Source organism: Cariama cristata, unplaced genomic scaffold (assembly GCF_000690535.1).
Source record: "Cariama cristata isolate BGI_N322 unplaced genomic scaffold, ASM69053v1 scaffold10807, whole genome shotgun sequence".
Taxonomy (NCBI): Eukaryota; Metazoa; Chordata; class Aves; order Cariamiformes; family Cariamidae; genus Cariama; species Cariama cristata.
The window spans coordinates 26,255-52,769 of NW_009626082.1; the positions used below are offsets into that span (position 1 = coordinate 26,255).

Genomic DNA, 26,515 nt, shown 5'->3' on the forward strand with positions numbered 1-26,515 from the left:
CAACATTAAGTTAAGCTACATCCAATATAGCACCAAGTCTGAGGTTTACAGTATATTAAAAGCATACCCAGCTTCTGAATCACAGGTCTGGGTCCATTGCTAGTAGAAATGCTGCTATATGACAGCAGGAACTTTGCATACTTGCAGAGCTTTTTAAATGACAAAGAAGGAAAGAAAAAAAATTAATACTCATGGTTACTGACATTGCTCATTCTGTTCAATGGAAATAACATCTCTGCTTCATTCCTTTACATAGCTAACCTTATCATGGATGACTTTGAGCAGCATGTTGTGTTTAGATATATATAAAATACTGTGAGTCCAAAACCTTGGGTTGCAAGCCCAGGTTTGAAATGGAAGACAGTTTGTCAACTTGAAAGTAAGATTGTGAGCAAAAAAGATTGGGAACTTCTAACTTTGCATGAATATTTTATATAAACGTTAAAGAAAAAAAAAAAAAAGGCATAAGGAACCAGATGGCAAAACCAAAACAAATCAATAAATACATCCTAAAGGATAGTACACTTTTATTTATGAAAATATTAAACCATGTTTATATGATAGAATAACCAAACTGAAAGAAAACCTTATTACTCACAAATTTGTATATGCGATGCAGCTGCAGGGAGACAAAACTGTTCCTGAGTGACTAGATATGCTGCTTCTGCCTTCCTCCATTCTTTTGAGCCTTAATTAGAGACAGATGTTTCTTATTTCTTTTTTGTTTTCAAGCCTGAATAAAGTGCGATGCCAGCAGTAAACACCATCTTTGACTTTTTTTTTATGTGTCAACTGCATCTGGCTGAGTTGGAGTCACAAACCAGTAAAATTCCAGCAAAGCACTGCAAGCTTTCACTCCTGCTGTCATTCCCATCGGGAGCAGGAAATCGGCATTACTGCTTCTGGGGCTGCCACACAGGAGCCATAAAAATCCCAGAATGTGTCTGAGAGCCTGGAGGCAGACTGGAAAGCCGTATTCCATGAATATTGCATTCCATGAATATTGAATTGCTACTCAGTAGCTTCCCCTTCCATAGTCTTAGAGTGCTGGGAGTGTTTTCTAGTTGTTAATTGCTACTCAGTTGTGTACATCTGCAGTTTATTTTCCATTTCTTCTTTCTCCTCCTCAGGCTGGTAACCACAGTATGTAGACATAACCATTTCTGCTCCAATTTCATGCCCTTACTGTGACATCGACCTCTTAGGTACCATCCCCTGCAGAATACTTGTGTCATTAAATGGCAGCAGCCTATATATGCGACAGCCTTCTTTCTGAATCAAATTGCAAAGTGTGCTGTAGGATTTATGGTTTTCAACTACTTTTTAAATGTATTTTCATTCTAAGAAGTGTTTCAAATATAGAAATCCATGAACTGCAACAATTACACAGCAAGGTGTTAGAAATTACTGTTCTGAAGAAGTCATCTGAGGACAAGTTATGCCTTATTTGACAAATATTAGGCTTTTTACTCCCACATATTTTGAGCAAGCACATATTTTACCTAGAATAGATTTTAAAGGCAAGTGCCCAGCAGTTTTCCAGTTGTCGTTCTCCCTTTTAACAGATGTGCTGTTGTTGCGCAGTCCTTGGGAGTCAGGCTTGCTTCAACTACTGCACAAGCTAAAGGGCTTTTGGGATAAAAAACTATTCTGTTTTCTTCCACTGACTTCTGTACCAGTAACTCCTACCCTAGCTGCTGTAGTTCAGAGGAACTGAACCATGTGGGAAGTACCAGATACACCAAAGTTTTCTAGTGCCTCAGTTTTAAGGATGAATGAACTTGTAGGATTGAAATTCCTTGCTGCCAAATTTACTCTTAGTTCAAGCTGGGTTTAGATACAAGGAAAAAAAAGGTATTTATTTACAGAATATAGAACAAATATCATAGTTACTAAACTTTATGGAGACATAGATAACATAAATGAAAGCCACATTTAACCCATTTATCCTCATGACAAAACTTCAATGGGTTCCTTCCCTCGTGTCAGACACAGTCCTCACCTTACCCATGTGTGTGCCTCTATCGGTGATGCCAAAGGAGTAGACCTCTACAGCACAACCGTTCCACGTTACAGGCATTCTGGGACTCTAGTCTTCTCCCAGGGATGCAGATGCCCATTAGTGCTTGGAGCACATGAGGCACAATGCTGGAGAGCACCTTCAAACTTCATTTCCCATGAAGAGACTCCAGCTCCCATGCTCTGCCTCCTCTCCATGATGCAAACCTTGGTGATTAAGTTAGGACAAGTGGGTGAGGTCCAAAGAGTTCTCTTGATCCAGACTAAAATGTTAGTGTAGGTGCACCTGGTAGCGTGATGGGGGACCCAGGAACTATGGGAGCAGCCTTGATTTAAGCTGCCAGATCGGAGATGCTCTTTTTGCCCCAGGGCATCTTGTTCCTTGCTTGTCCAGGGGTTGGTTTCAGCCTCCTTTCCTTTGGACTGCCGACTCCTTCACAGCCCACTGACAACATTGAGTGACCTCTCTTGGGCTCAGGCAACGCTGTCCCAAGACCAGGCTCCCCGTACTGTGCACAAGTGCCTCCCTCCATGCCTCACCCCAACACCAATGCAACTAGGAGGTCCCCAGTCATCCCCATGGGTGGGAACACCTTCCCATTGTGAGCCACACACTGAAGCTGGTCTGTCTTACACAGAGCCAATGCCAAAATGTGCATTTTGCAGGATTGCCTGAATGGGATGGGGCGTGTAACCTGTCACTGGCTTTTCCTTGAGGTCGACCATGAGAGTAATCAGCTGTGCTGGCGATGTGGTTGGAGATAGCTGACCACAGCCCCAACCCCACAGGATACAGCAACATTGGTACATTTAATTTTCTAATGCAAACTGTTTGATTCCCCAATTGGTTTATTTAAAGCTACTTTTAGATTTTTGAAGTTTCTGATTGGTAGTTTTCAGAAGTCTTATGCAACTCTTTCAGATTTGGCAGCAACCAGATGAAATGGGAAATTAGGAAGTGCTTACCTGGTCCTGGAGAAATTTAGTTTTCTTATGTACAGGTAAGTGCATCCCATCCGAAGTTCTCCATAGTTGACAAAAGAAACACTCTCTGTCAAACATGTAGCAAAGTGGTATGAAATCCATGGAATGATGAAAGCAAGCCATGGGACCATAATCTTTAATGAATTATCAATTTATCCCCAAAATGCAGTCTGAGAGTGGCCAAAATTATTTGCTACTTTTTGTCAGGTATGGTTCCTAGTTTTAATTTTAGAAATTGGTGAAAAATATGAAGAAGACAAAATCTGTAATTGTCAACATTTCTTCAGTATCTCAGGTTTTTGTTCAGAATGCATTTTCATCTTACAGCAGAAAAAGGGTTTTGTTTTTTTCTTTAAAGGAAAAAGGGAGTGAAGTCAAATAAAATCCTAAATATTTTTATTGTTAAGCTTGCCAAAACAGAAAGATCATGTTCATGCAGTTCTGTTTACTTGGCTTGCTGGCCCCTCCATCATGTATGACACAGGAGACCACATCCAAACCTGAGACCTCTTTTTTCCATAGTGTCTGACTTTTGTGGATCTGTGAAGCTCTCAGAAAGAGTTGTTTTCACCTGTGTTGTAAATGACAATTAAATAGTAGAATCAAGGGAATTTGACAAAGGCAGCACTGACCTTTCGTGAACTCAAGTGCAACTCATACAAATGTCTGAGTGGGCTATGAGAGTAAAATGCCTATCCCACCCCATCCTGCCCCATAAATGGTTATATTTTTTCCCCTGAAAACATGACAGACTTCTTATATGAATAAATCGATTTTATTTAAATAAAATTACAGGCATATCTTGTCTATTATAAACTACCATATAGTTTTTCAAAGGCACTGATATTTAACAATAATTTAAATTTTCTCGAGAGCAGCTACCTTTTTCTGAGTGGTGTTTGTAAACTTGTCAGGCTTCCCTCCACTCATTCAACTCAAGCAAAATCTGTTGCTAATGAAATGCTGAAGGTTGTTACTTTTTTCATTGTAATACGTATGTTACTGTTCCTGGGCATGTCTTTTGAACAATACTTGAGAAGAACGGGTCAGGTCTTCTGCATAGCAAAAACCCACCCCGAAATGGGGTGTTTCTTTCCTTTGCGGCACCAAAAATATATCAGGCACAAAACCCCACTATGACACTCACTCTGCGTGTACTCTAAGTATTAAAAATTAAATCCAAGAGACTACTGTTTCTTTGAGGCTTCAGGATCTGTTTTTCCTTGCATTTCTTCAAGCTTAATAATGTAGTATCACCTTCTTTTACATGGAAAGAGAGTTTCTGTAAGAAGCCTGCCCTACAGTTCTGTGTCACAGACTGCATTAGCCTCCAGGCTGGGCTTCTTTAAAGGCATCTTTGCTAAGCATGGATGCACCAAAAACAGCAGATGTGTTTGATGGGCTTATTCATCCAGCTCTCTGATGGTTTACGGGACGTTCACAGCAGGGAGGCAGAGGGAGATACAGGCGATACGTCTCAGCAGGCTGAGTCCTGCTCAGGTTTTCTCCCAAGAAAACGCCCAGACCTACAGCCACTGCTGGATGTAGGTAAGGCCAGAGCCAGAGGCACCAGGCTGAGGCAGTCACAGGAGGAGCCACGGCAGGCAGCCACTCTTCTGGCCATCGCGTTCGAGTACTGGCACTTTTTGTTTCTGAAAAAGCAGTTTTTTCAAAAGAAGAGTTTGCTAAGCATCCTCCTTGTTCACAGCTCACTCAGGTTATTGAATCACACAAGGTTCACTTTATCAACTGATTTTGGCTTATCGCAACAGATTTTGTAATAATCCCCAGGTTCTTTTTGATATATAACCATCGTCTTCACTGCCCAGCACTGCAGAAGCTTTGTACCCCAACCAGTCTAACAGGAAAAAAATTCTGCCCTTTCAAAAATTCCCAGCACTTCAGAGACAGGAGTGATGTGGTGCAATGAATGTAAGATTATAGCTGAGTGTAATGACACGCTGCATTTGGCCAATATATTCCACAGGCAAGCTCCTCAGCAAAGCCGTGGATCTTCCTTCTGGCTTATGCCAACAGAAAATTTTATTTTAATGGAACCACAATAATGAAACTCAAGTCTTAGATTTGCAGAGCGGAGTAAATATCAATTAATTCAGAGTTTACAGTGAGACCACTGTAAAGCTGAGACATGGAGCTACAAAAATGCCACACCAATACTTAGCTTACAAGAATGTCCTGAGACAGGCTTCATTAAAGTCTGCCAAAATCTCCAAGACCCTTCAGAGAAAGGCACTGAAGAAGGGCAAACAATTATTAAGAAAAGTGGTGATCTTTGCCTAGCAATCTGCAGTTTCCCATTTCACATTTGTAACTATATAAATACATGCCAGTCAACTATTCTTGCTTTCCAAAGTAGATTCATCTGGATAATCTGACATCTGGTTACATGTGTCACGTCACAATATCTGGCAAAGATCTAAGACAATATAAAAATGACCAACTGAAGTCTTCTAGGAAGCTACATGAAAGCTCAGCCAGTTTTTCATGCTTTTCTTCCTGCTCAGGTTATCCCTTTAGTTTAGAGATACAGCACCTTAAAATTTGTACAGTGTTAAATATATTTATCAAGAAAAGCAGTGAAGAAACTTGCATTGTTCCGGCCAATAAGAAGCAAAGTACTTTCTGAAGATGTCACTGATTTTGGAACAGCATTGATAAACCTGGCAGTCTGAAATTCAGCATTAACAGCGTGTACAGCTAAGGAAGGTGCTAAGGAAGGTCCTTGAAAAAAGGGAGATAGAAGGTAGATCTTAAAATTGGAGTGAATGTTTATGTAGCACTGAAGGTAAAATAGCTTTAGAAAAAGCCTTTGATTTTTTTTTTCAGAGTCCTGGGATCCCTTTGAGCTACAAACCTTTTTATTACCTATCTTTTTAAGCAATTGGCTTACTGCAATTTGTAATTTTATGCTACTCATTTTTGTAGTTCACACTGAAAAAATGTAAGGGAAACTCAAAAGCACAGGGACCAGATCCTACAACTCTCATTCATCTACCAGAGTCCAGCTCTATATTCCCTTAGGAGCACCTGGAAACATCTGAATAAAGAAGTAACACACTTCTGCAGCACCAAACCCAATGAACTGGCTCTATTTGAACAGAATTTGTTGTCCTGCACTAGCCTGTTTCTGAAAATAATTAGAGAATAATATTTTTAGAAGGAGTTCTAAAGGGAAGGGTCTGTTTTCCAGAATGACTAGCTTACCACTGATGGATATGTAAAATGGCCCATGGCCACCAACATGCATCCCATGCGCAGTCCTCTGGAAAATGGAGCGTGGGTGCTGCTGTGCCACAAATCTTTTGAAAGACGTATTTAGAGCCAGAGTGATGCTTCGAAAGTCTGCCCCTGAGGGGCAGTGTGCTTATATCCAACATCATTTTCTGATGCCTTTTGCCACGTCAGTTATTTTCCTTTTGTTGTGGTTGGAGCGCATCCCAAGCGACACTGAGGGCTGGGGAGAGCACCCTGCTTTTCACAAGATCAAGACTTCAGTTTCAGTGGAGAAAATAAATACAATTAAAAACAATATTCTGTTTTAATTCACTCACTGCTGTGGGTAACAGGGCATGGAGCTACTCTGAAGGCAACATCTGCCCTCCCACAGCTCAGTGTGCAACACTGTGCAGGCTGCCCAGCGCTTGAGGGGGTGACACAGGGAAAAGGATGCAAATCCATCTCATCCTGCCCACAGATCAGCATTATTCACTCCTGACCCAGTTGCTGGGTCCAGTCATGTGTTGGCTATAAATCCTGCAGAAATCCACTAAATTCCACCCACGGAAAGGAAATAATTTTGAGAAAGAAACTGCCTTTGCAGCCCAGGGCTGCCCTACTGGACATCCCTCAGCCTTTCTGGAAAAGAAGTTGGTCCAGGCGCTGAGGGAAAGCAGAGTCACTTCCACTGCCTTACAAAGTCAAACCATAGCAAAGAGGCAGGACTATCTACGCACCAGAATTAGTAACGGCAGTGGCTTTTGATCATCATACACCTCTTTGGTCCTCCTACCAAGCTTGGTAGTGTCTCTGCGGGAGTGAACACACTACACACTCTTCAAGGAAACACTGAATGGGTTCACAGTGAGTAGTTCTTTCTTTTTAACATAAAGCCACAAGCAGAGACACAAAGGTGTTAACACGAAACAGCTGCAAGACCCTGATCTTTTATCTTGTTCTACTGTTTTCCAGGTCTGCACAGTTATTTATGCAGTTACTTGCAGGGCAACAAATGTACTTATTTGGACACCCTAATTATGGGAATTTAACAGTCTGTTCAGCAGCAGCTGGAAAACATTTTGCTTAGCTTTTAATGAAGCAAACACACAGACTTCATCATGCCACCTCATCCAGTCCAAGTCTGTCTGATATTAGTCTGGTTTTCCTTGGAGCAAGTGATAAGCAAGGTACTAGTGCAACCACCGCAAATCGATACCAAGCTTACCCTCCACAAATAAAGATGTAACTGTGTAGATGTAGACAGTACTTGGGGGATGGTATTTGCGTAGCAAGTTGTAGTAAAGAATGAATAAGATGGCAAACAAATCTAGAAATGAGGTATCAATTAGCCTAATGGTAGAGCAGGTAAACCAGTCAAGCCGTATTCATACTAAATTTCATCTTCTGACTCCTGATCTCGTTCAGATGTTTTCAGTAATCCCATTTCCATGGACTGGGACTGTTTAACCTTTGAACGAACTGCCCTGGAACAAAAAAAAGAGTTGTCAATAGTAACTCAAAGGCTCATCTGGCCATTTTTACATGGTAAAAAACCGTTCAACTCTTGCATCTCATCAGGGAGTTAGGATAATTGATTTATGAAGACTTGTAGTGGGCCACTGTGGAAGACACCATAAAGAGGAGATAGTAATTTCAAGCAGAATCCAGGCAGAATTTAACCACAGGCCTTGGTTGTAGACACCTGTATGTTAGCACGAGTGACTGCTATACAATGCAAGCATGTACCATGACATTAGTTTGTGCTGCCTTTAACAGTACCACCTGAATATACTGCTTCTAAGAGCCTGTTTCTATGGACATATCTAAGAGCGTACACCTTAAGCAAACCCCAGTGTACCATCCAGAAACCTCAGTGTGGTGCAGGCACAAGACTGATAGCTGTGTTCACTTGGAAGAGTACTATACAGGTGTGAAGAAGAGCGAGCCTGGTCAACCTCCCCACGGAGCGTGCCGTGACCAACCTGGGAGACCTCCTCTGATGCCACAGCAGCCGCCGTTTCCAGTGTCAGAAGGGATTTAGATTGTTGTCACGTTCTCTTTAGTTGCCATTCTTTACACAACAAACCAGTTACCCAGCCTTGAGTGTCGGTGCCTTTCGGACCAAGATCCGAAAAGAACCGGCACCTCAATGCAAAGCAAGATGGCAAGAACTACGTATGGCTGAAGCATGATTAAATAGGGCTATTAGGATGTAGGGGTAAAGTGAGGGGTGAGATGCATGTTCAGGAGAGTGCAGGCAAAGGCTTGGTAAGGTCCTGTGGGCAGTAAGTGATCACACAGGGCAGAATCAGGCTCATTTTTACAACCAAGTTAACACTGCAGTTGGAATTTTGTCAGAATTAGCACTAGGCGGTGAGGAAAAGGTCTAACTTTAGAAATTAGGGGATGAAACTGGCTAGTGAGGAGGAAATCAGGTCTGCTCACAGGAAATTGCTAGCAACAAGACCTGTTCTTCAAAGTTAAGTCATGAAGCTTGCTGACTAAGCCAGGTGGAATTAGTAGAGATGAGCACTGGGAGAGAAGATGCCGTAGGAAAAAAAAGTCTCTCCTACTGCTAAATTTGTATGCACTTACAAATGTGGAAGACTATCAAAAAGAGCTCATTTTGTGTGAGAAGCATTATGCTGTCAGAGCTGTACTTTATGAATGTTTTTCCCTTTTCTACTGAAGCATTGAATCATGTTGTCTTCATTGATTAGCAATATCTATTTTTATTTTACCTTGCAAGACAGTTAATTGCTTTGTAGAAACTTTTTGATTTGTCAGTGAAACTTTTCTAAAATAAAGCTCTTGCTAGACTAAATAGACAGATCTCCAAAGTTTTAGTGTTTCAAGTGACTTACCAGCTGACGATTGTGTAATTCACTGCAAGTATAAGAAAAGCAAAGGCGTAGTGCCAGCAGTAGCACATGGTCAGGAACATCATATTAGTATGATCTGTCTGATTCCACTCTGGGCTCCCATTTGGAGGATAAAGCACAAAGCCAATCTGTAATAAAATAAAATATACTTAGCAAATATCACTTGTTGTGTATCCTATGCCATATCATGTTTTATACCACCCATCACAAGGCAGACATTTGATTTTCTTACAGTGTTGGCTATTTCTGTGGTTATTATTAAAAACAATTTTGCAGTCACACTCAGATGTCATGGATCATTTTACACAGTTCTGTGCAGAAATGCCTTTGAAGACGCAGAGCCAGTCCCAGAGACCCCCTGCTCTTGCCCAGAGAATTAAGGACCTTGCCCAACAAGTCCTGCAAGAATCACAATTAGGTACTGTAAGGAAAGGGGATGGTGCTCAGCCATGTATGGTCTGAACTGCAAACATGACACCAATGAGAAAACCTGCCCGGCCATTTGTGCTGACTCGCTTCTTCCCAACAGCATCTGGAAATGTGTTACATGGGTCAGAAGATGAATAATAAATTGATAAGTAAAGGTGAGCCAAAAGTCTATTTCTTCTGGGCCATCCAGGGAAAAGGTCAGGTTTTGAAATTACATAAAAATGGAACTTTCTCACCCAAGGCTGTAAGTTCATGTGAAATACATAGTTGATTTGTTTATTCAGAGCTGGGAAAGATCAAATTCATATTAATGCATAAGCTGGGAAACTAGGAATTCCGTGGCTCCACAGAGGTCTGCATGACAAGCACCGGTCCTCTGTACTGCCTAACACTCTTCAAAGTCATTGCTCAGCAGTTTAGCTGAGAATTTAGGAGCTGGGAAGAGGAGGAGAGGAAGGAGGAGGAGAGGAGTGCATTTTGCATTTCCATGCAGAGAATTCAATGAATGAGGGTGTTGATGATGCAGAAAGAAAGTCCCTTTACCTTTTACAAATTTGTCATGCTGCAGCCAGCGTGTGGTTTCCAGTCACACATACGGTTGAAGTCTGATGCAGGTGTGAAAAAAGCCACACTTAAACCTCTTGTATTTTTAGTTCTTCAGTTTTTTCTTTGAAACAAAACCCACATTGTCTCCAGAGCTAAAGAAATAACTCATTCTAAAATTAGACTAGGCAGACAACAAAGAGTAAATGGTTGCATCCAATTCCTCTTTCGTGAAGCTTCTTAAATCACCAAAGAAAAGTTTACAAACAAGAAAATAAAACACCAAGTGCTGCAGCACCAGGTTCTTGAGTTCACTTATAGAAAAACACTGCCGTTTCAAAGGTCTGTCCTCTTGCCAGAGCAAGTACTTAAATATTTGATTTGGTGCTGAGTGTCCAGTTCTCCTAAGGAACAGCAAAGTTTTTATTCATCGTGTCTGGCCAGCATATAAAAAAGGGAAGCCAGTCTAGACATGCCGGAAAGAAAAATCACTGGAGTGACCTCAGTTCTCCGCTATAAGATGAAACACACATTGGCACTAGTGCTCCTATTTCTTTGTTACAAGATTGCAGCAATTCATTAAATTCTCTCTCTTGTTCTGACAGCAGAGTAAGGGTTGCTGTCAAATATCTATTAACTGGGTAGAATCACAAGTAAGTAAGGGCATGGAAGCTTTGAAGAGTGCTTTCAGCAGTCACATCCCTAAAATATCAAAGTTTTGGCTGTCACTTCTGCTCAGTCTCCAGAGCACTAGAAAACAAGAAATCTTTACATCCTCCAATCCCCTCATGCTGATCAAGAGCTTAAATACCTTTTCAACCTGGCAATGTCAATGAGTGATTTGCCTCACCTGTCCAGTACTCCTCTGAGCATCTGCTCACTGCTCCAGCAGCTGACAGCGGAGACTGTCTTTGTAAAGAACAGCAGATATTGCTGGGCTCTAAAGTCACTGTCGTTTGGCTGGTGAATTTGGAACAGGATGTTACAGCGATCAGAGGGAATGGTCAATGACTGTAGCAAGGGAGAGCTCAAGAAAACCACCTTAGCTTTTTCACTGATTGAAATAAAAGGCACTAGAAGTAAAATGGGTATGAGAAATACTTTTATCTCTTTAAAGGGACATTAGGAGTGCATTGGTTTCTATAAGTCCTTTGGGGTCTGTGTTTAAAACGCATATTATATCACCTGTGAAAAATCTGCAAAGGGGTAAATGACTAATTTTGGTGAAGTAAGAAATTCCTAAGGCAGAAAAGTGACCTACCTGCCAGAACCAGCTGCCTTGTAGTATGCAGAGGCTTGTGCGGAGCATCTCTAGCACAATACTGCCACGGAAGAAAACTTCCAGAAATATGCAAACAGCAGCTCCAAAGATAGCAAATAGCAATAACTGATGAACATGAACATCCAGCATGGCTCTCCCGTGAAGATGGTAGCAAAAGAGAAAACCTGGAATACATTAAGTGATCAGTTTAAGATATTTTCTTGCCTTGTAATCTCCCTGCCTCTGCTTTTAGAAAACAGTGAACGCTTAGCATTTCTCTTTATGCCAATATCGCCTTCTCAGTTGAACTGAGAGTAATTTTTTAAGACTGATGCCTACATACTGCCTACTCCCACACTTGAGCTCAGACCAGGAAAATGCATAGGAAGCTGCAGCTCTGTCACCTTTCATTTAAAACACATTAACAAAAAGTCTCATTCGTCTGTCTCTGTGGTGTAACAAGAGGGATGCTATGAGCTATACTGTGCATACAGAAAACATACATTGAGTGTGTCTCCAGTGCAATTCCAAGATGCAATTGCTGGGCAGGTACATGCATTCACACTGGCTTTAGCTAACAAGATGTGTAACATGTCAGTACATACACTGAAGCACATGCCCAAGCTACTGAGCATTTCCCCAAAACAGGCTTGTGCTACTCTTTTCATAACATTTCTGTTGCTCTCTGAGCCAGTTAGGAAAGCACAGATACACCTCTACAACGTGTGATCGTGCTCTGGGCTGCAGTGCAGACAAAGCCTCAGCAGTTTAAGGAGGGCCAAGACTGATCTTTTTTAAGTGTTTCAGGGAGTTAAACACCCAGCTCCCATAGGCTTAGTCCCTAAGGCTGATTTGAGATTCCCGAACCACAGACTGATATCCCTCTGCAAGTTTCACACGCATCTCTGCAGGGAGATGTGAACTGACCTTCAATAAACACTGCTAAGGAAAGCATCATCCTGTCCATGGCCACTGGCAATGCGTTGGTCCCGTGAGCCACGATGTCAACCAACCCTGAAATGCCATAGAAGAGGTACATGGTGGCGTGTTGCCAGTTCATCAAGTGATCCCAGTGCTTTTCCTCATAATTATACAACTTCAGATGAGGTCCATCAGGAACAAACTGCTCGGCCACCATTCCTGCGCATGAAACGAGAAGTATAATTATTTGTCCTGGTGCTTAAGGTATAGATTGATGACTAGTCTTTATACAAACAATAGAGGCAACAATATATCCCCACGTAGTATAACACCAGTCAGGTTGGGGTTTACACTGGCTGCCTGAGGATTGCTCTGGGTGATTGCTGTGTTTTGCTCCCTTCTGCCCAGTTCAGCTATTCCCACAGAGTTTTTAACATGTCCAAATTCAAGTGAAAATGCACAAAGGCCTCAAAGATATTAATTTTACATAAATTTTCAAGAAAATAGGCTGTGGGTGGAGGAGAGATGAAATAAGTTCTTTTGCTGAGGGAAAGACCACAGAGTGAGCTCAAGCGTATATTAAGCATCAGGAGAAAGCCAGAAGAAACCAGGCTTCAGCTCCACTTCTGGTGGGACTATTTGCGTCTTGCAGTTTCCAGTGGTGAAAATGGAGACGGCTATTCTGTGCTGCTTTTTTTTAAAAAAAACAATTGCTATTGTAGTAGTCCTCTGACTGAACTTTTCAGCTGCTTTTCCCAGCAGTTCAAACATGAGTATAACACAGGCTAAAGTCCCCAAAAGAAAGATTTGCCATTTCAGTCCCCTGCAAGATGCAGGATGGCAGAGTTCAGGCTCTTAATTCAAAGGGGATTTTTCCTATAAAGCCGTAAAAGGAAATCCCTCCACCCTGCAGCGTTATTAAAGGTCCCATGAGAGTGTATACCGAGTTAGTATTTGAATTGCTGCTCCACTGCCTCCCTTACCTTGGCCCCTCGGTGTCTTGCTAACTGGCTGCAGTACTCCAGCAACTGGAAAGCTGCTTTTAGGTACTTATATGATCAATAAAGTTTGGGAAGAGTTTAAAATATATTATGCTTTTAAAATGTTAATTATATTGTTTGTAAAGCGTGGGCCAGCATCCTGCTGTATAAGTAGATATGCAGCAGAGCAAATGCAGTGTTTTTCCACCTTTATTTCAAGTTTTCCTAACACGGAAACAGCAGGTTTTACTCCTTCTGCTACTTTTACGGTTTTTCCTTGCCAGGCTTTCTTGTCCATGTTTTTGACTGGAATTAAAATTACCATACATTAAAATAATAGTTTTTTGTTTCAGGGTGAAAATAAAAACACTAGATGAATGTTTTAGCTTGACCAACTACTCTAGACACTGACTGGGAGATTTGTAGGAAAGATTTCCCCACTCACACCTCAAAATGAACACTCTCATTTAGGTTTTGATAATTTTTTTAAGCATATCAAAGTGTATACGGTACACGCAGTACACACATCACTTCAGTGATGATGTATTTTAACTGATACAACTCCCAGAGGGGCAGGAAAAGCAAGAACAAGATTTTGGCACAGCCTGCACCTTGGTTAGAAACAGGGCAACTCTGAGCATCTAAAGAAGAGTAGATAGATACAATCTAAAAATACTAAAACTTAAGATCCTTTTCAACTTGAGAGCCACATGTGCTGAGCTCCCCAGGTCCCCTGGTATTTAGCTTACTTACTCTCTAAAGGTAAATTGCTAACATACAGCCTGCTGGAATGTAAACAAGAACGACGCACTTCCAGTCAACTGCACCGCTCATCACTAAACTATCCCCGTGGGTTTGTACCCAGGCCAGTCCACTACAGAAGGAAAAACAGCCCCCGTCCCTTGCTCCCATTGCAACAGTCCTGCAGCAATAAGATCTGGAGTTCAGTCTTTCTTTGTGAATATTTACACTTTTGAACAACATTAATGAAACATCTGCATTTATGTATTTTTATCAATAACTCAGTGGAGACTACCAACCTCTGAGATGGTTGGATTCAAAACAGAAAAGCAATGACCCCCCAGTCTGGTGCTCCCAGTCTGCATGTGAGGTGCCCTTGCCTAAATATCTTATCTCTCTCCCCAAAGTAGTGAACAGCACATGAACGCCCAGATGAACCAGCTGTGAAGTAATCAGGAGACCTTAAAGAAGCTCCAGAAGAGTGCTATGGATGGAAACCATGTTACAGTCATAAGTCTGTGATTAATAGCAGTAGCCCCACTAGTTCTTAGATTCATGGTGTTTAAAGGACAAAATACCAAAACACAATGGGATATGTTTTATCAGAGAATAAAATTAAAAAAAAAAAAAAAATGTTAAAAGGCACAGCCTTTCTGTTGTCTGCCCCAAGCCCAGCTTACTTACCGATGGATGGAAACCATGTTACAGTCATAAGTCTGTGATTAATAGCAGTAGCCCCACTAGTTCTTAGATTCATGGTGTTTAAAGGACAAAATACCAAAACACAATGGGATATGTTTTATCAGAGAATAAAATTAAAAAAAAAAAAAAAATGTTAAAAGGCACAGCCTTTCTGTTGTCTGCCCCAAGCCCAGCTTACTTACCGATCAGGGCAAAGACAGCTTTGATGATCCCCTCAACAAACTCCAGGCGCTGAAATCCTGCCCTGGAACCAAGGTAGCAAACGTTCTTGTTTTTTCGACAGGCGTACTTGAGTGGATACTTCACTGACCACCACAAGCCGAAAAGAAGGAAAAAGCTTCCAGGGAGGGCATGCCCTTTGAAATTGCCCATGGTTTTCTGCTAGGTGATACCTGAAGGTGAAACAAATGCAGATCAATTGTGGGAATAGTAGGAGAATTCTGTGGGTTATAATGTTAAAGTATCTTCTTGCATAGATCAAAAGCGTGTCACTGAACAAAGTACTTCCACTTTATTTAAAAATAAATGTGGGTACTTATCTTCCCTGGCTATTCAAAACACCCAGCCAGTCTCCCCAGTTTCATTGCTTTGCAGAACAAGGGTAAAAGACCCAACTGCAAAGCAGCTGACCCGAAATGCAGAGCTGCCAGTTGGCAAGTTAAGAGAGAAAAAGCCATGGTGCACTACGTCATGCTGTTGAAGTTGTACCAGCGAGAGAGAACATGAACATTCACAATGTGGTTCTTTCACCTTTACAGAGGGTTTTATGTTTCTTTACTCCACAAACAGAAATCAAGACAATTCCTGACTGAAGGAAAAAAGATTTGTACACAGATCCAATGGGTAACTATTCACTAATGAATTGTATTTGGTATTTCAATCCAGATGTCTCATTATGATTTACAAACATTAAGTCATTCTCAATATTTGATAGGTGAATTATGCACCCACAACTAGATACATATTATCAAGTACATCAAGTGCACTGAGTGATAAGGTTATTAGTTAGTCAGTGTTATACAGTCATTTAAAAGCAATGCCATTAATAAAACCTGGTAATTCTAGTCATCATCCCAATTTTTAGAAGAGTTAACTTAGCTCCAATATCTCCTTCATTAAAATGACAGTTCTAACATTAAATTGCAATTTTTCTTTAAGCTACTAAAGTTATTAAGTTATTAAATTATGTTATGCATCGTGACTCAGAGATGTACTAAATCTTTGCATAAGCAATGGTCAAGAATAACCACTTTAGAAACACTGGCAATCTGTACTTTCTGTTATTATCATTGCTGACTTAAAAATCAGATCGCCACACTACACTGAAGCCATCTGGTTATGAATAGAACATGGAACCTCTAGTATATTTTTCTTTTCAGTAAGTATTTCCTATGGTCAGCTCTGCATAAGAAGTTTTAAACTGTGGCTTGTGGGCCATGGAGTACTTGCAGATGGTTCACGTAATGCTGTCTAGTCACGTAGTGTGAGCCCTCTCCTATTTCTGGAGGCTAAACTCTACTGAAAGTATTAATTATTTTTTTTTCATTTTTTTTAAGAAGAGAAACTTTTCCACATGCACAGGTCCTGAAGCTGCCATAAGACTGTTACCCAACTGCATGAGGAGAGGTGACCTACATAACCACAAAGGAGAAGGAAAAAAATACAACTGCATATGTCTAGCATGAGGCAGACCGTGATTTTAACAGGGATGCTGAAGAGGGTCTTGCCCCCACTGCCTGTCCTCTCCTCTTCCAGAGCTGATCTCTCCCACTGTAAGGGCTACAGGAGGGAGGGGGTGAGTTTTAAAAGCTTCACCTGAATAAAACTCCCCTTAGCTAATTTCTAGGGAAGTATTACTGAAGTACAAGAAAAAGGAAACGTGATTCTGGTTGCCCAAGCAAGCCCATTTCTGGATGTGCCTCGCAGGTATTGCCAGTGCTGGCATCCGCGTACGGAGGCCTGGAAGGAAAGCATGCCGAGATGGCTGCACCGAGCCCGGGGAAGGCGCCCAGGGAAGGACTGACTGCCAGCCACGGGGCAGCCGAAGGGGGAATGGGGGACGCGTTTACGTATTCTTACGAAACGTACAGGACTCCATTTGGAATTTCTGCTGTGTGGGGAAGGGCTCCTGCATGCCACTTGTCTCCTGTCAAGAAGAAAAGCAAAGGTGCCGTGCCCAGAGCTGTTGTGGGGGGCTTTGCCTTGCCTGGTGGGCAGCCGGCTGCTCAGATCAGAGCAGCGAAAGCCATGAGGAGGAGCGAGTGGTGGCAGACCTGGCAGGTGGCTCTCAGCACGGGCATCTCAGCCACCAGGATGACGATGACCACCGCCATCTCCACTCACAAAATGCTGAATTAAGCTCTAAACCTCCCTGGGGCTGAGCACGTGCTACTGGTGCCAAATCAGCCTCCTTGTGAGCTTAGCATCTCTGATCCTGGCCCAGGGTGTGCTGGGCAGGGCAGGAGGAGGGGGCAGACGAGGGTCCAAGGATCAGAAGAGCCTTTCTCTGCCTCCTCTGCCTCCCCCACCACCCTCAAAGTCCCACTGAGCTGATGCCTGTGTGTTGTATTTGCAGGTGGGAAAAGCACGGCTCACTCTCGAGTCGCCTACAGCACAGTTGGGCTCTCAGTGGTGCAGTTGGGGGGCTCAGCCCTACAGGTTAGACCCAGCCCCTGCAGTCTCACAGAAGAGGTACCGTTTTGGGACATCTTTGGTTCAAAGAGTCTGATCAGTTTGTGCATCGCTGCCGGTACTCACTGCGCCATCGTTTGCCTCAAAAAAGGACAGTACTAACGGGAGCTGAAGTTTTAAACAGTCGCCTAAACTTTGCTTTAAACTTTGAAATACTTCTTTCACTTTGAAAGCCTTAACTTCTGGTTCTTATAAAACTTGCTGGCCTGAAAGGCATTGTTGTCTTTTCAGACACATTGGGTTTTTTCCTTCTTTGAATGAAAGGAAGAGGGGAGGAGTGGGGAGTGGCCTTTCCTCACCATCTGTCTGATCTCACTGAACACCATTCATTAGAAGGACTTTATTCATTAGATATTTTATTTTTCACCTCAGGTACAGAGCACTCCAAATGGAAAGATTTACGCTGTATCCCACATCAAAGCGAGATACTGGATTAAAAACGTAAATTGAACCTATGAAAAGCCTTTCTCTAGGAGAGTACAGCTGCAGTAAGAGTCAAATGAAGAACAGTGTGTTAATGTCATTTGTAGTGCGTGGTAAAAAAACTTCAAAAGTAATTCTCAATCTGTAAATTCACACCTGGGTTATCTAAAGCTCTAATCACTGCAGGATTTTTCTGCCCTAAATCTGGGTAACACATCAAGACACTCTGTTTAAAACTATTTTTTGCCTTTCAAAACAAGGGAAAAGAAGACTGATACAGCAGCTATTAATGCATATCTAATATAAACAAAATAGAACCAGAAAAATTGATTTTTTGCTATAAGCAATACGATCACAATCTAAAGCTAATATTACTAGCTTTAGATGGTGTAAACTTCAGTTTGAGTTCATCCAAAGATGTTGGGGATTATTTGTAGGATTTCTCTAGAAAGACACATGTGATCTGCCCGCCAGCTGTTGTGGCAGACCTTTGGAACATTGAAACTTAACACAGTCGGCTTCAGAAAGGAGTTACATGAATTATACTTTAAATCCTTAGTAAACTTGAAAACATCATGACAGAGCTCCCCTTAAACTGATTAAACTTCCCAATTCATGACTTTTCTTTTATCAGGACTGAGAGTTTATTTCAGCGAGGCTGGAAGTCAACTGGTACGACCCACAGTTCTGATGTGACCGAGAAGTTTTGCCTGCAAGTAAGCCAGGTGACATGGCATGGTTTGGGGGCTCAGTGTGACACTGAGGTCACGGCAAGGATAAGCGGAGCCTCCCCTGCAGGAAGACCACTGTGGGGTCAAGAGGGGGATCTGGGAGGTGTGAGGCAGGGGTGCAATGGGAGGTGAAAGGAGAGGCCAGGACAGCAGGCTGTTGCCTTTCTGTCCTGCGCTTTGGCATCCCCCTGGGCAGCCTGGAACAAAGCAGCTCCTGCCAGCTCTTCTGCATGGCTTGGGAGCCAGCCAGTTTTGGTATCTCAGGTGCTATTTATTGGATAAAGATGGCATCAGCCTGTTACAACAATGGTTAATATATTAATATATTATATAAGGGTTTGTTTTTTACAGAGCATTATCCTGTAAACTAGCAAACAAATCACTGGAGGATTGATGTTGCAAGATGTGCAAATCCCAGACCCTCTTTTATCCTTGGTGATTTCAGGGCCAGAGGTGCTGGCAGAGCCACAGCCACGTTCTCAGCAGAAAACCTTCCTTGCCGTCCACCGCCTTCCCTAAAGTGCATCATCTGCCAGAGATGCAAGCAGAGAAAATCCCGAGGCTGCCCCACAGCTGGGTGCCATGAGGTCTGGGTTTGGCCGTGCGGGGTCTGCCCACGCTCCCTCCACTGCCTCCCAAAGCCACCCAGACACACCAGGCGCTGCATGCATACCCACAGCTGGTGACCCGCTTCCACAACCTCAAACCCGGCCAAATCCTGCTCCTAACCCCACCAGGCAAAGTCAATGGTGCTGGTGCCTACAAGAGGCACGCAGACAGCCGGCGTCACCCGGCCGCAGCCCCCGCCGTGGATGACAGGGTCTGGCTTTCCAGCCAGCGTACGCAGGCACCCTGTCCATTGCGGTTCAAATCGCTCTTGCTACCCGCTGTGTGCACCCCCAGGATCCCTGCAGGCCCACTCAGCTTTTCATGTCTGCACCCCGAGGCCTCACCACGCAGGGCCCTTCCACCAGCAACAATGGGGCCAGAGCAGCCAGGGCACCAGCAAATTTTTAGGCTCTGGCAAAGCAAATTTTGGCCTCTAGCTGGGGGAAGCTCCCTCCCCACCGACCTGCCCGGCTGCCACCCCACAGAGCGTGCCCAGGAACCAGACAAGGTGCACGTTGCAGCCCAAATTCAGGCTTTCCACAGCAAGTACTCCCTGAAACCCCGCTCTCAGGAGGGTTTGGGGCACACCAGGAGGGGAGGTTGCTGTCAGGGTTCAAGGACACCCATGGGCCTTAATTGCCCCAACCAGCATCACCCAGGACACCCACCCTGGCACCCCTGCCCAGGGGCCCGTGGTCACAGGGGAACTGGAGAAAAAGATAATTAGGCATAATTATGGCAATAAACTCAATTGTTGAGGAAGTTTATAAATTTTAAGTACCAGGCAACATTTCTGAAGCTGATTGGAATAAGGAACAAGAATAATTTACAGCTGCCTGTGAATGTGAGATGCTTTTTTTTTTCCCACGTGTGAGAACTCCAAGTATGGTTTTTCTTGCAATAATCACAGAAAGCTCTGAATGATTCAGGCTTTTCCAGCAATTAGAAAGCTGCATAGTATTGCAAAAGTGTTTTACACTCAAACTTTGCCGACCACATATAGGTTGTTGACAGTTGCCCACAAATTCCCTACGTAGCATTAATGCTTTGTGTACCTTCAGGCTGCATCTTACTCCTTGGGGTCAGAAGGGAATACGGGGATCTGCTGGCAAAGGAGAGGATGTGCAAAGGCAGTTTGCAAGTGAACATTCAAGAGAAGGTGTGCATTTTTCTGGGTATTAAAACCTGTCTTTTTTAGCCTGAAATTTATCTCACTTACACCAGCAGAGGTATGAAAGGCAGGCAAGAAACAGACTTACATGACTGATTTAAACATCTTCTGACTTTTTTGGGAGGCATGTTTCATGACATTTACCAGTTTGCTTCCTGATCTCTTGAGGCTGCTCACGTGGGGACTAAGGCAAGACTTGCAAGTAGTACGGAGAAAGTAGCTATACCACCTGGTTGCTCAGATGCCTTCTGAATTGTTTCTTGAAGAACTAGATTAGTTTCCCTTTTTTCCCCTTCTCCCTTCACAAAAAGCCAGGGGCTTAGGCAGCGTCACCTGTACTGGATGTGGACACAAGCAGCAGCTGAGGTGGCGCGAGCCCTGGAGCTGGCACCTTCCCTTCCCGCCACATTCTCCTGCCACAGCAGCGGGCCTTGCAATTTCCTGTGTTTATCAAGCCCTGGGGGATGTTGAAAAGGACTGTCAACCAGAAATATGGTTTTTTTCCAGAAATTACACAAGTTATGAGGCCACAAACTGACTCTGCTACAAGGCATTCATTTCTGCTACAGAACCATAGATAACAAAAGTTAAACCCAAAGATTATATGTTAGCAACTTTACTGCAATGGTAAAACTGAAGTGTTATTTTTCTTCCATACGCTAGATTAGGAAACAATGATGTGGAGTTTATAATATTTGATACAAAATGCTTATTTATCCATAACAGCCACAGGAATCAATCATGCTGTCAGTGAGAATAATGCACCCAGATAAGAGGAGGAACTAACACATTTGTAGACACTCTCTAATCAGTGCACAAGCTGTGATCATACAGCTTTTACTGAAAACTGGAATCCAGCAAAGTTGAATGCATCTCAGACAAACAAAATTACAGACAAGTCTACTTCAGTACCAAAGTTTCCAGCTTGCAGTTAAAGATGTATTCACGAGGCAAGTGCCTTTCATCCTGCAGCCGTTAAATTGTAAACATCACAGAGAGTCACACTGATCTGAAAAACAATGTCTGCTGTAATTACTTTGTTCACTAAATGCAGTACTGATTTCATGTCATGACTAAAAGCGTTTCAGCAACTACAGCCCCATGTTTCCAGATGAGGTCACTGCTCTGGTGTTAAGGAAATACTCAGCTGGCACCTATAGCTCCTTCAGAATTAAACGGGAACTAAGTACCATGTATGCTAATGAAAGCAGGACTCAAGACTTCTTGAAATGTTAAAAGATGACAATACAGCCTTGATATTTTTGGCTTAAGGGTGTGGGAGATAAAGATTTTCAGGTCAAAAAAAAAAGAAATGTCATGAATAAGTGTCTCTGCAGCCTGTAAGAGAAGAATTCAACCCCTGATAAAATCTTCAGGCGTACAAGACAGGGCGTGAAAACCAAAAATCCCAAAGAGGTACTGACCAGAAATCCATATACTGGCCTTAGAAAGGAGGGACTCCAAGACACAATCTCTCAGTGCTGAGTTTGGCCCCACAACCTGAACTACTCTATTGTTTTCAGTGCCGTGCTTCTGTCAACAACTCCTCCTTCCCAGATACTTCTCCTTCTCAGTCCTTTGAGTGCTCCTCACTGTGTTTTTTCATCTCCCGTGACCCTCAGTTTTCTGGCTTTCTTTCCCCTTTCTCTGAGCATCTGCTGGCTCTGTTTCTGCTCCCATAGCCGAGCAGGCTATCTCCAGGGGTTTTCCAGGGACAACAAACACTCCATAATAATCTCACCGTTGGCTCTTGATATCAGAGCAGCTGCTAGTCTGTGGATATGAAATACTTGGTCGTCAGGACTGCCAATTTTCAGCCTTTCATTGAGATCACCACAAGTTCAAAAAACATACACACACAAAAAATTAAATCTTGTAATTGCATGAGATACCCAAGAGTCATTTTTTCTTATGAAAGATTCATAGTTTCTTCATTGGCCATAAGACCTGGTATTTCCCAGCACTTTCTGAAATAAAGGGTAAAATAGCACAGGTATGCGAGTAAACTATTGCAGGTATGAGAGTGCTAACTCCTGCGGGAGTACGTTTGGGTTCAGCCACCGTAGCCAATTCCCTGCCCGCAGGAGCCGGGCGGTAGCCACTGCCTCCTGCGGGGTGACCTGCCGGCTGTCCCTCTGCAGAGCAGCGCTTCCCCTCCCTGCAGAGGTGCTGCCGATGGACGGCTCATCCCAACCCAGCGGAATCGAGCAAATTTTTGATTGTGTGCGGCAGCGGCTGAGCGCTGGCCGGACTGACGGCATGGTGGAAGGACGTGCTGCGATAGCCCACGGCTGTGCCGCGGGAGCTCTTCACTGACATCCGAGACTGGCTCCCCTTTGCAGTCAACCCGGCGCTGGGCTCAGCCAGAGCTCTCAGTGCTTCCTGATTTTAACCTGAATTGTGCCAGCTAGTGAAATTCCTGTATGCTCTCTCTTTTTAAAGTCAATTCTGTTTATCGTCTTTAAAACAGTCGGAGTCACTTCAATGAATAACCTCTGCAGGACTCTGTTCCTGAATGTCCATGGTCAAGCAGAGGTCATGCTGCCAGTAAGAAGCTTGGTGCTTGGATATCCTACAAAAAAACAGTTTTGTAGAGTGTAATCCCTGGCTCCTCCTTGTAGTTCCAGGTGTGCTCACTGGCTATGTTCTCTGCTTCCTGATAGACAGGCTAGGAAAACATCAAGAGAGCAAAAGTCTGATATATCCAAAAGCTTGATATATCAACTGATGTAGAGATCAAAGCCCTGCTCTGGAGAGGAAATGAAATAAAATGTGGTTTGGTTCCTGGTGGCATCCCTTTTATGGACCTCTTCCTACAGCCCCTTAACAATACAGTCAGGGCTTCAGTGGAACAATCTTGTAAGACAGCAAAGCTGACAGACCACTAGACTATGACACATATTTGTAATAAATACCAGTGACCACCTGGGCTGTGAAAGATCCTTAATTTGACAGTTACAGAGCTCTTTACAGACTGTTAGAAGCTGTTGCGATTGTTACTTTTGTTTCCAAACACTTCTTGAAGACAAGAAGACACAACCCAAAAAAAGGAGAAGTGGCGTCTACTGAGAAAACTCAATGTTTCAGTAATCTAAAATGGTATTTTTCACCTGAAAGGAAGCCAGGAATGAAAGAGAAACGTGAGGAATTCTGTTCTTGGAGAAGGACAGATCTTCAGGTATGAAGGACAGGGCTTGCTGACCTCGATATGATTTATACTTCTTTGGTTGCAAGGGTTGCTCCCTTACCGTAACTACCAGTGACTGTGCAGAAAAGGCATTAAGATTTCTCTTCATTATGTACAGCACCAGATATTGGGGTGACTGAAGCCTTTGAATGAAAAACTGGAATATTACAAAGACGACCCTGTTTTAAAGAATTGCCGAACACTAACAAAATATCGTAAGAAGTGTCGTGCTGTGCTGTGCACACTAGTAAGCTTTCATCTTAAGGATAGTCTCAAGTTGACAAAAACGGGGAAGGAGCTCATCTCAACAAATGCAAGGGCATTAATAAGTCCTTGATGGTGTTCGTAGGAAAGGCTTGGTTTTCTTACCAAAAAAGTACAAACAGGCTCAGTTAGCCAATGCGATGCTCACAACAGCTCACACCTGGGCAACAAGCCGGTGACACTTGTAAGAGCTGAACTCCTCCTGTCCCCTGCTAGGAAGAAGACTGGAAACCAGGGGCTTGTGTGTCCGGAATATTGGCTTCCAGTGGGACATTGTGCTGCATTTTGCTGTCTCCTCCTGCTGAGATCCAGCCACATGCTCTTGAATCTCTGCTTTCTGAAGTTACTCAATTAAGTGATTCGTAACCATCAGCCGCCCTGTCTGTCTGTGGAGTACAGGTAAGTAGTGTGAGCCCTCAGGGCTCTTAGATGGCAAAAAGCAATTCAAAATAAATGTTTAAATCTCATGGATTTGGATGGTGTAATCAATTATATGAGCACTTGGGGCTTGCAACATTGTGTTGTGGTAAGAAGGAAAAAAAAAAAGATAAAAAGCTTTCTTGTCAGTAATTTCCATAAAGCCACGCAACAGAGCAGGTGGGATTTGCACCTCGGGCTTTGCCTTGGCTGATTTGCCTTTGTACCTGGAGGTTTTCTCTGCAGTCTTGTCTGTCGAGCTCGGGGTGCTTGATGTGTTGCCTGTCACAAGGGTGACCAAATGCACTACCTCTACCAACCATTGCTTGGGGGAAACACAGGCTCAACAGCAGAAAGCTGTGTGGATCAGAAAAGAAACACTAATGAATAAATGAGAGCATTGTCAAGGCAGTCTATAACATTGATAACAGCTGAGTGAAATGGCTGTCTGAGTTAGCCCATCTAGAAAAATCAAAATGCATCAGAGAAACAGGTATTGTTCCTCTTTACGGGACCACCTCATACTCAGTAAATGGGAATCAGCAAGTGCTAATGCAGCATTAGCAGAAACGGAAGAGTCCATAATGCAAGGCTACGGTAGCAGTGGCTTCCGTTCCTGCTGCCCCTCAGATAACAGAATTAATGGAGGGAGCAAGAGTGATACCATGGAGCAGGAGCTTTGTGATTCAATCAGCCCAGCGGCCACAGCAAGGGGCTGTATCCTCTTCCAAAACCACTGGCGTTACAGGTGCTACACTCTGTATCTTAGAAATGTCTCAAGGGCAAGGTCACATGGAGCAACAGTTTTAGGAATTTTGCTCAGATGGTATTAAAATGTTACAGCAGAGCCTGATTTAGGAATAAATTGATTAGAAGGGACTTCAGTCCCCTTTTTATCTTCTGGAGCAAAAAGCAGTGCCAGAACTCAAGGTCTGGCTCATGCTGCACGATAAGACAGGAGTGCCACACTAGAGTGAGACTCTACTAAAAACGAAGATATTTCAAAAACAATGCTTAATTATTTATAATCCCTGGGTTTAGCACCTTGCCTTGCTCATAGCTAGGAAGAGATGATGAAAATGGCTACTTCTGCCAACCGCAAGTGAGCATAAGTCTGTTTGGTCACATCCAGGAAACAGAGTGGAAGCCAGCTGACAAGAGTTTTGCTACTGAGAAGTCTTGACTCATGTACATCTTCAGGCTGGAAACACGGGGCCCATTTTTGTGCTGCTGCACTGGCCATTTGCAGTACTGAGTAAAATGATATATCCAGGCAGATTTGGTGTGCAAGAAAAAAGTAAACAGAGCAGTTTGCCTAAACACAGGCATAATTATTCAACTCACTCTTCAAGGTTCATTTGACTTTTCTTCCCCAGCATTTATTTCTACCCACACTCTCCACAACTGACAGAAATTTGTTTGGTTTACCCAGCTCCATTTGTAAAGAGAAAAATCACAGGAGAAGCCCACATAGGCAACCCTGAAAAGCGGCAAAAGACATCTGAGCAAACTTCGGAAAGGTAACTCCACGGTCAATGATGAATTTGCATCTCAAATGGATATTGAATACATTCCTTTTACAGATTACAAAGTACTTATGGTACAACATACGCCATAATTTAAAGAGGTCTACAGAAACAGTAATATAAGGTCATGCAAACAAAGTTATACATAATAGGGAAATCACAAGTCCTAGGTATGTAAATGCATAGCAATCATCAAATATTCAGTCTAAAAATGAAGAAGCATCTATATTTTGGTTTTAAGCACTTCAATTCCTAAGCTCTGAAATTTCAGAAAGCCACTTATCAGAAAGATAATGAAATGTTTGATACAATGTCAAGTATGAAGTGTTATGAGGAGAGCAGAATATGATTTATTGCTGAAAATTTGAAAGAAACTGGAACACATGCAGGGGCTGAAAGTGTTTTTCCGAGGCTTATTCTGTTTTGAAATAGAATAGAAAGGCTGAGATAATCTAATTTTAGGGTTTCTCTCATACAGTAAGTAGTCGTGGCTACGTTTAAATTCTCTTGGTTTTCGCTTGGAAATTCAAGAGCGGATGTACATCTCCATTATGAGACATGCAAGAAGGAGGGAAGGGAAAAAAAACACGCCAGAAACTTAAGAACTAAACCGGACGTTTTATTCACATCCCTAACACTTAATCCCCGCTTTGTTTAACGATCCAGAACCACTGCGGCAAAACCTCTTGCACACGGGGTGAAATACTCCGGACGCCCCAAGGGCACCGCCGCACGTTAACACCGGCGACTCCTTCGCCAATCCTTCTGATTTAAGAGTCCCGTCCGCGCTTTTTACC

General features: G+C 43.0%; 1 protein-coding gene across 1 annotated transcript; it reads right to left on the reverse strand.

Annotated features, from left to right (window-relative positions):
* Positions 1–7,313: 7,313 nt before the first annotated feature.
* On the reverse strand, positions 7,314–15,091 carry TMEM45A (transmembrane protein 45A). Its single transcript, XM_009703874.1, has 5 exons — positions 14,882–15,091; positions 12,283–12,495; positions 11,356–11,540; positions 9,105–9,250; positions 7,314–7,724 (listed from the first exon to the last, which is right to left on the reverse strand). Exons 1-5 carry the CDS (start codon positions 15,069–15,071, stop codon positions 7,631–7,633), a joined length of 828 nt encoding a protein of 275 aa, XP_009702176.1. The 5' UTR covers positions 15,072–15,091; the 3' UTR covers positions 7,314–7,630.
* Positions 15,092–26,515: the final 11,424 nt, after the last annotated feature.

Bases quoted from the DNA above. Each gene is read 5' to 3' on its own strand.
- TMEM45A (XM_009703874.1), bottom strand. From the start codon at position 15,071: ATGGGCAATTTCAAAGGGCATGCCCTCCCTGGAAGCTTTTTCCTTCTT. The intron at 11,541-12,282 runs GTCAGTTCACAT...AATGTATTCCAG, and splicing joins CTTAGCAGTGTTTATTGAAG to GTTTTCTCTTTTGCTACCAT. The intron at 9,251-11,355 runs GTAGGTCACTTT...ATTTTATTACAG, and splicing joins AAGGCAGCTGGTTCTGGCAG to ATTGGCTTTGTGCTTTATCC.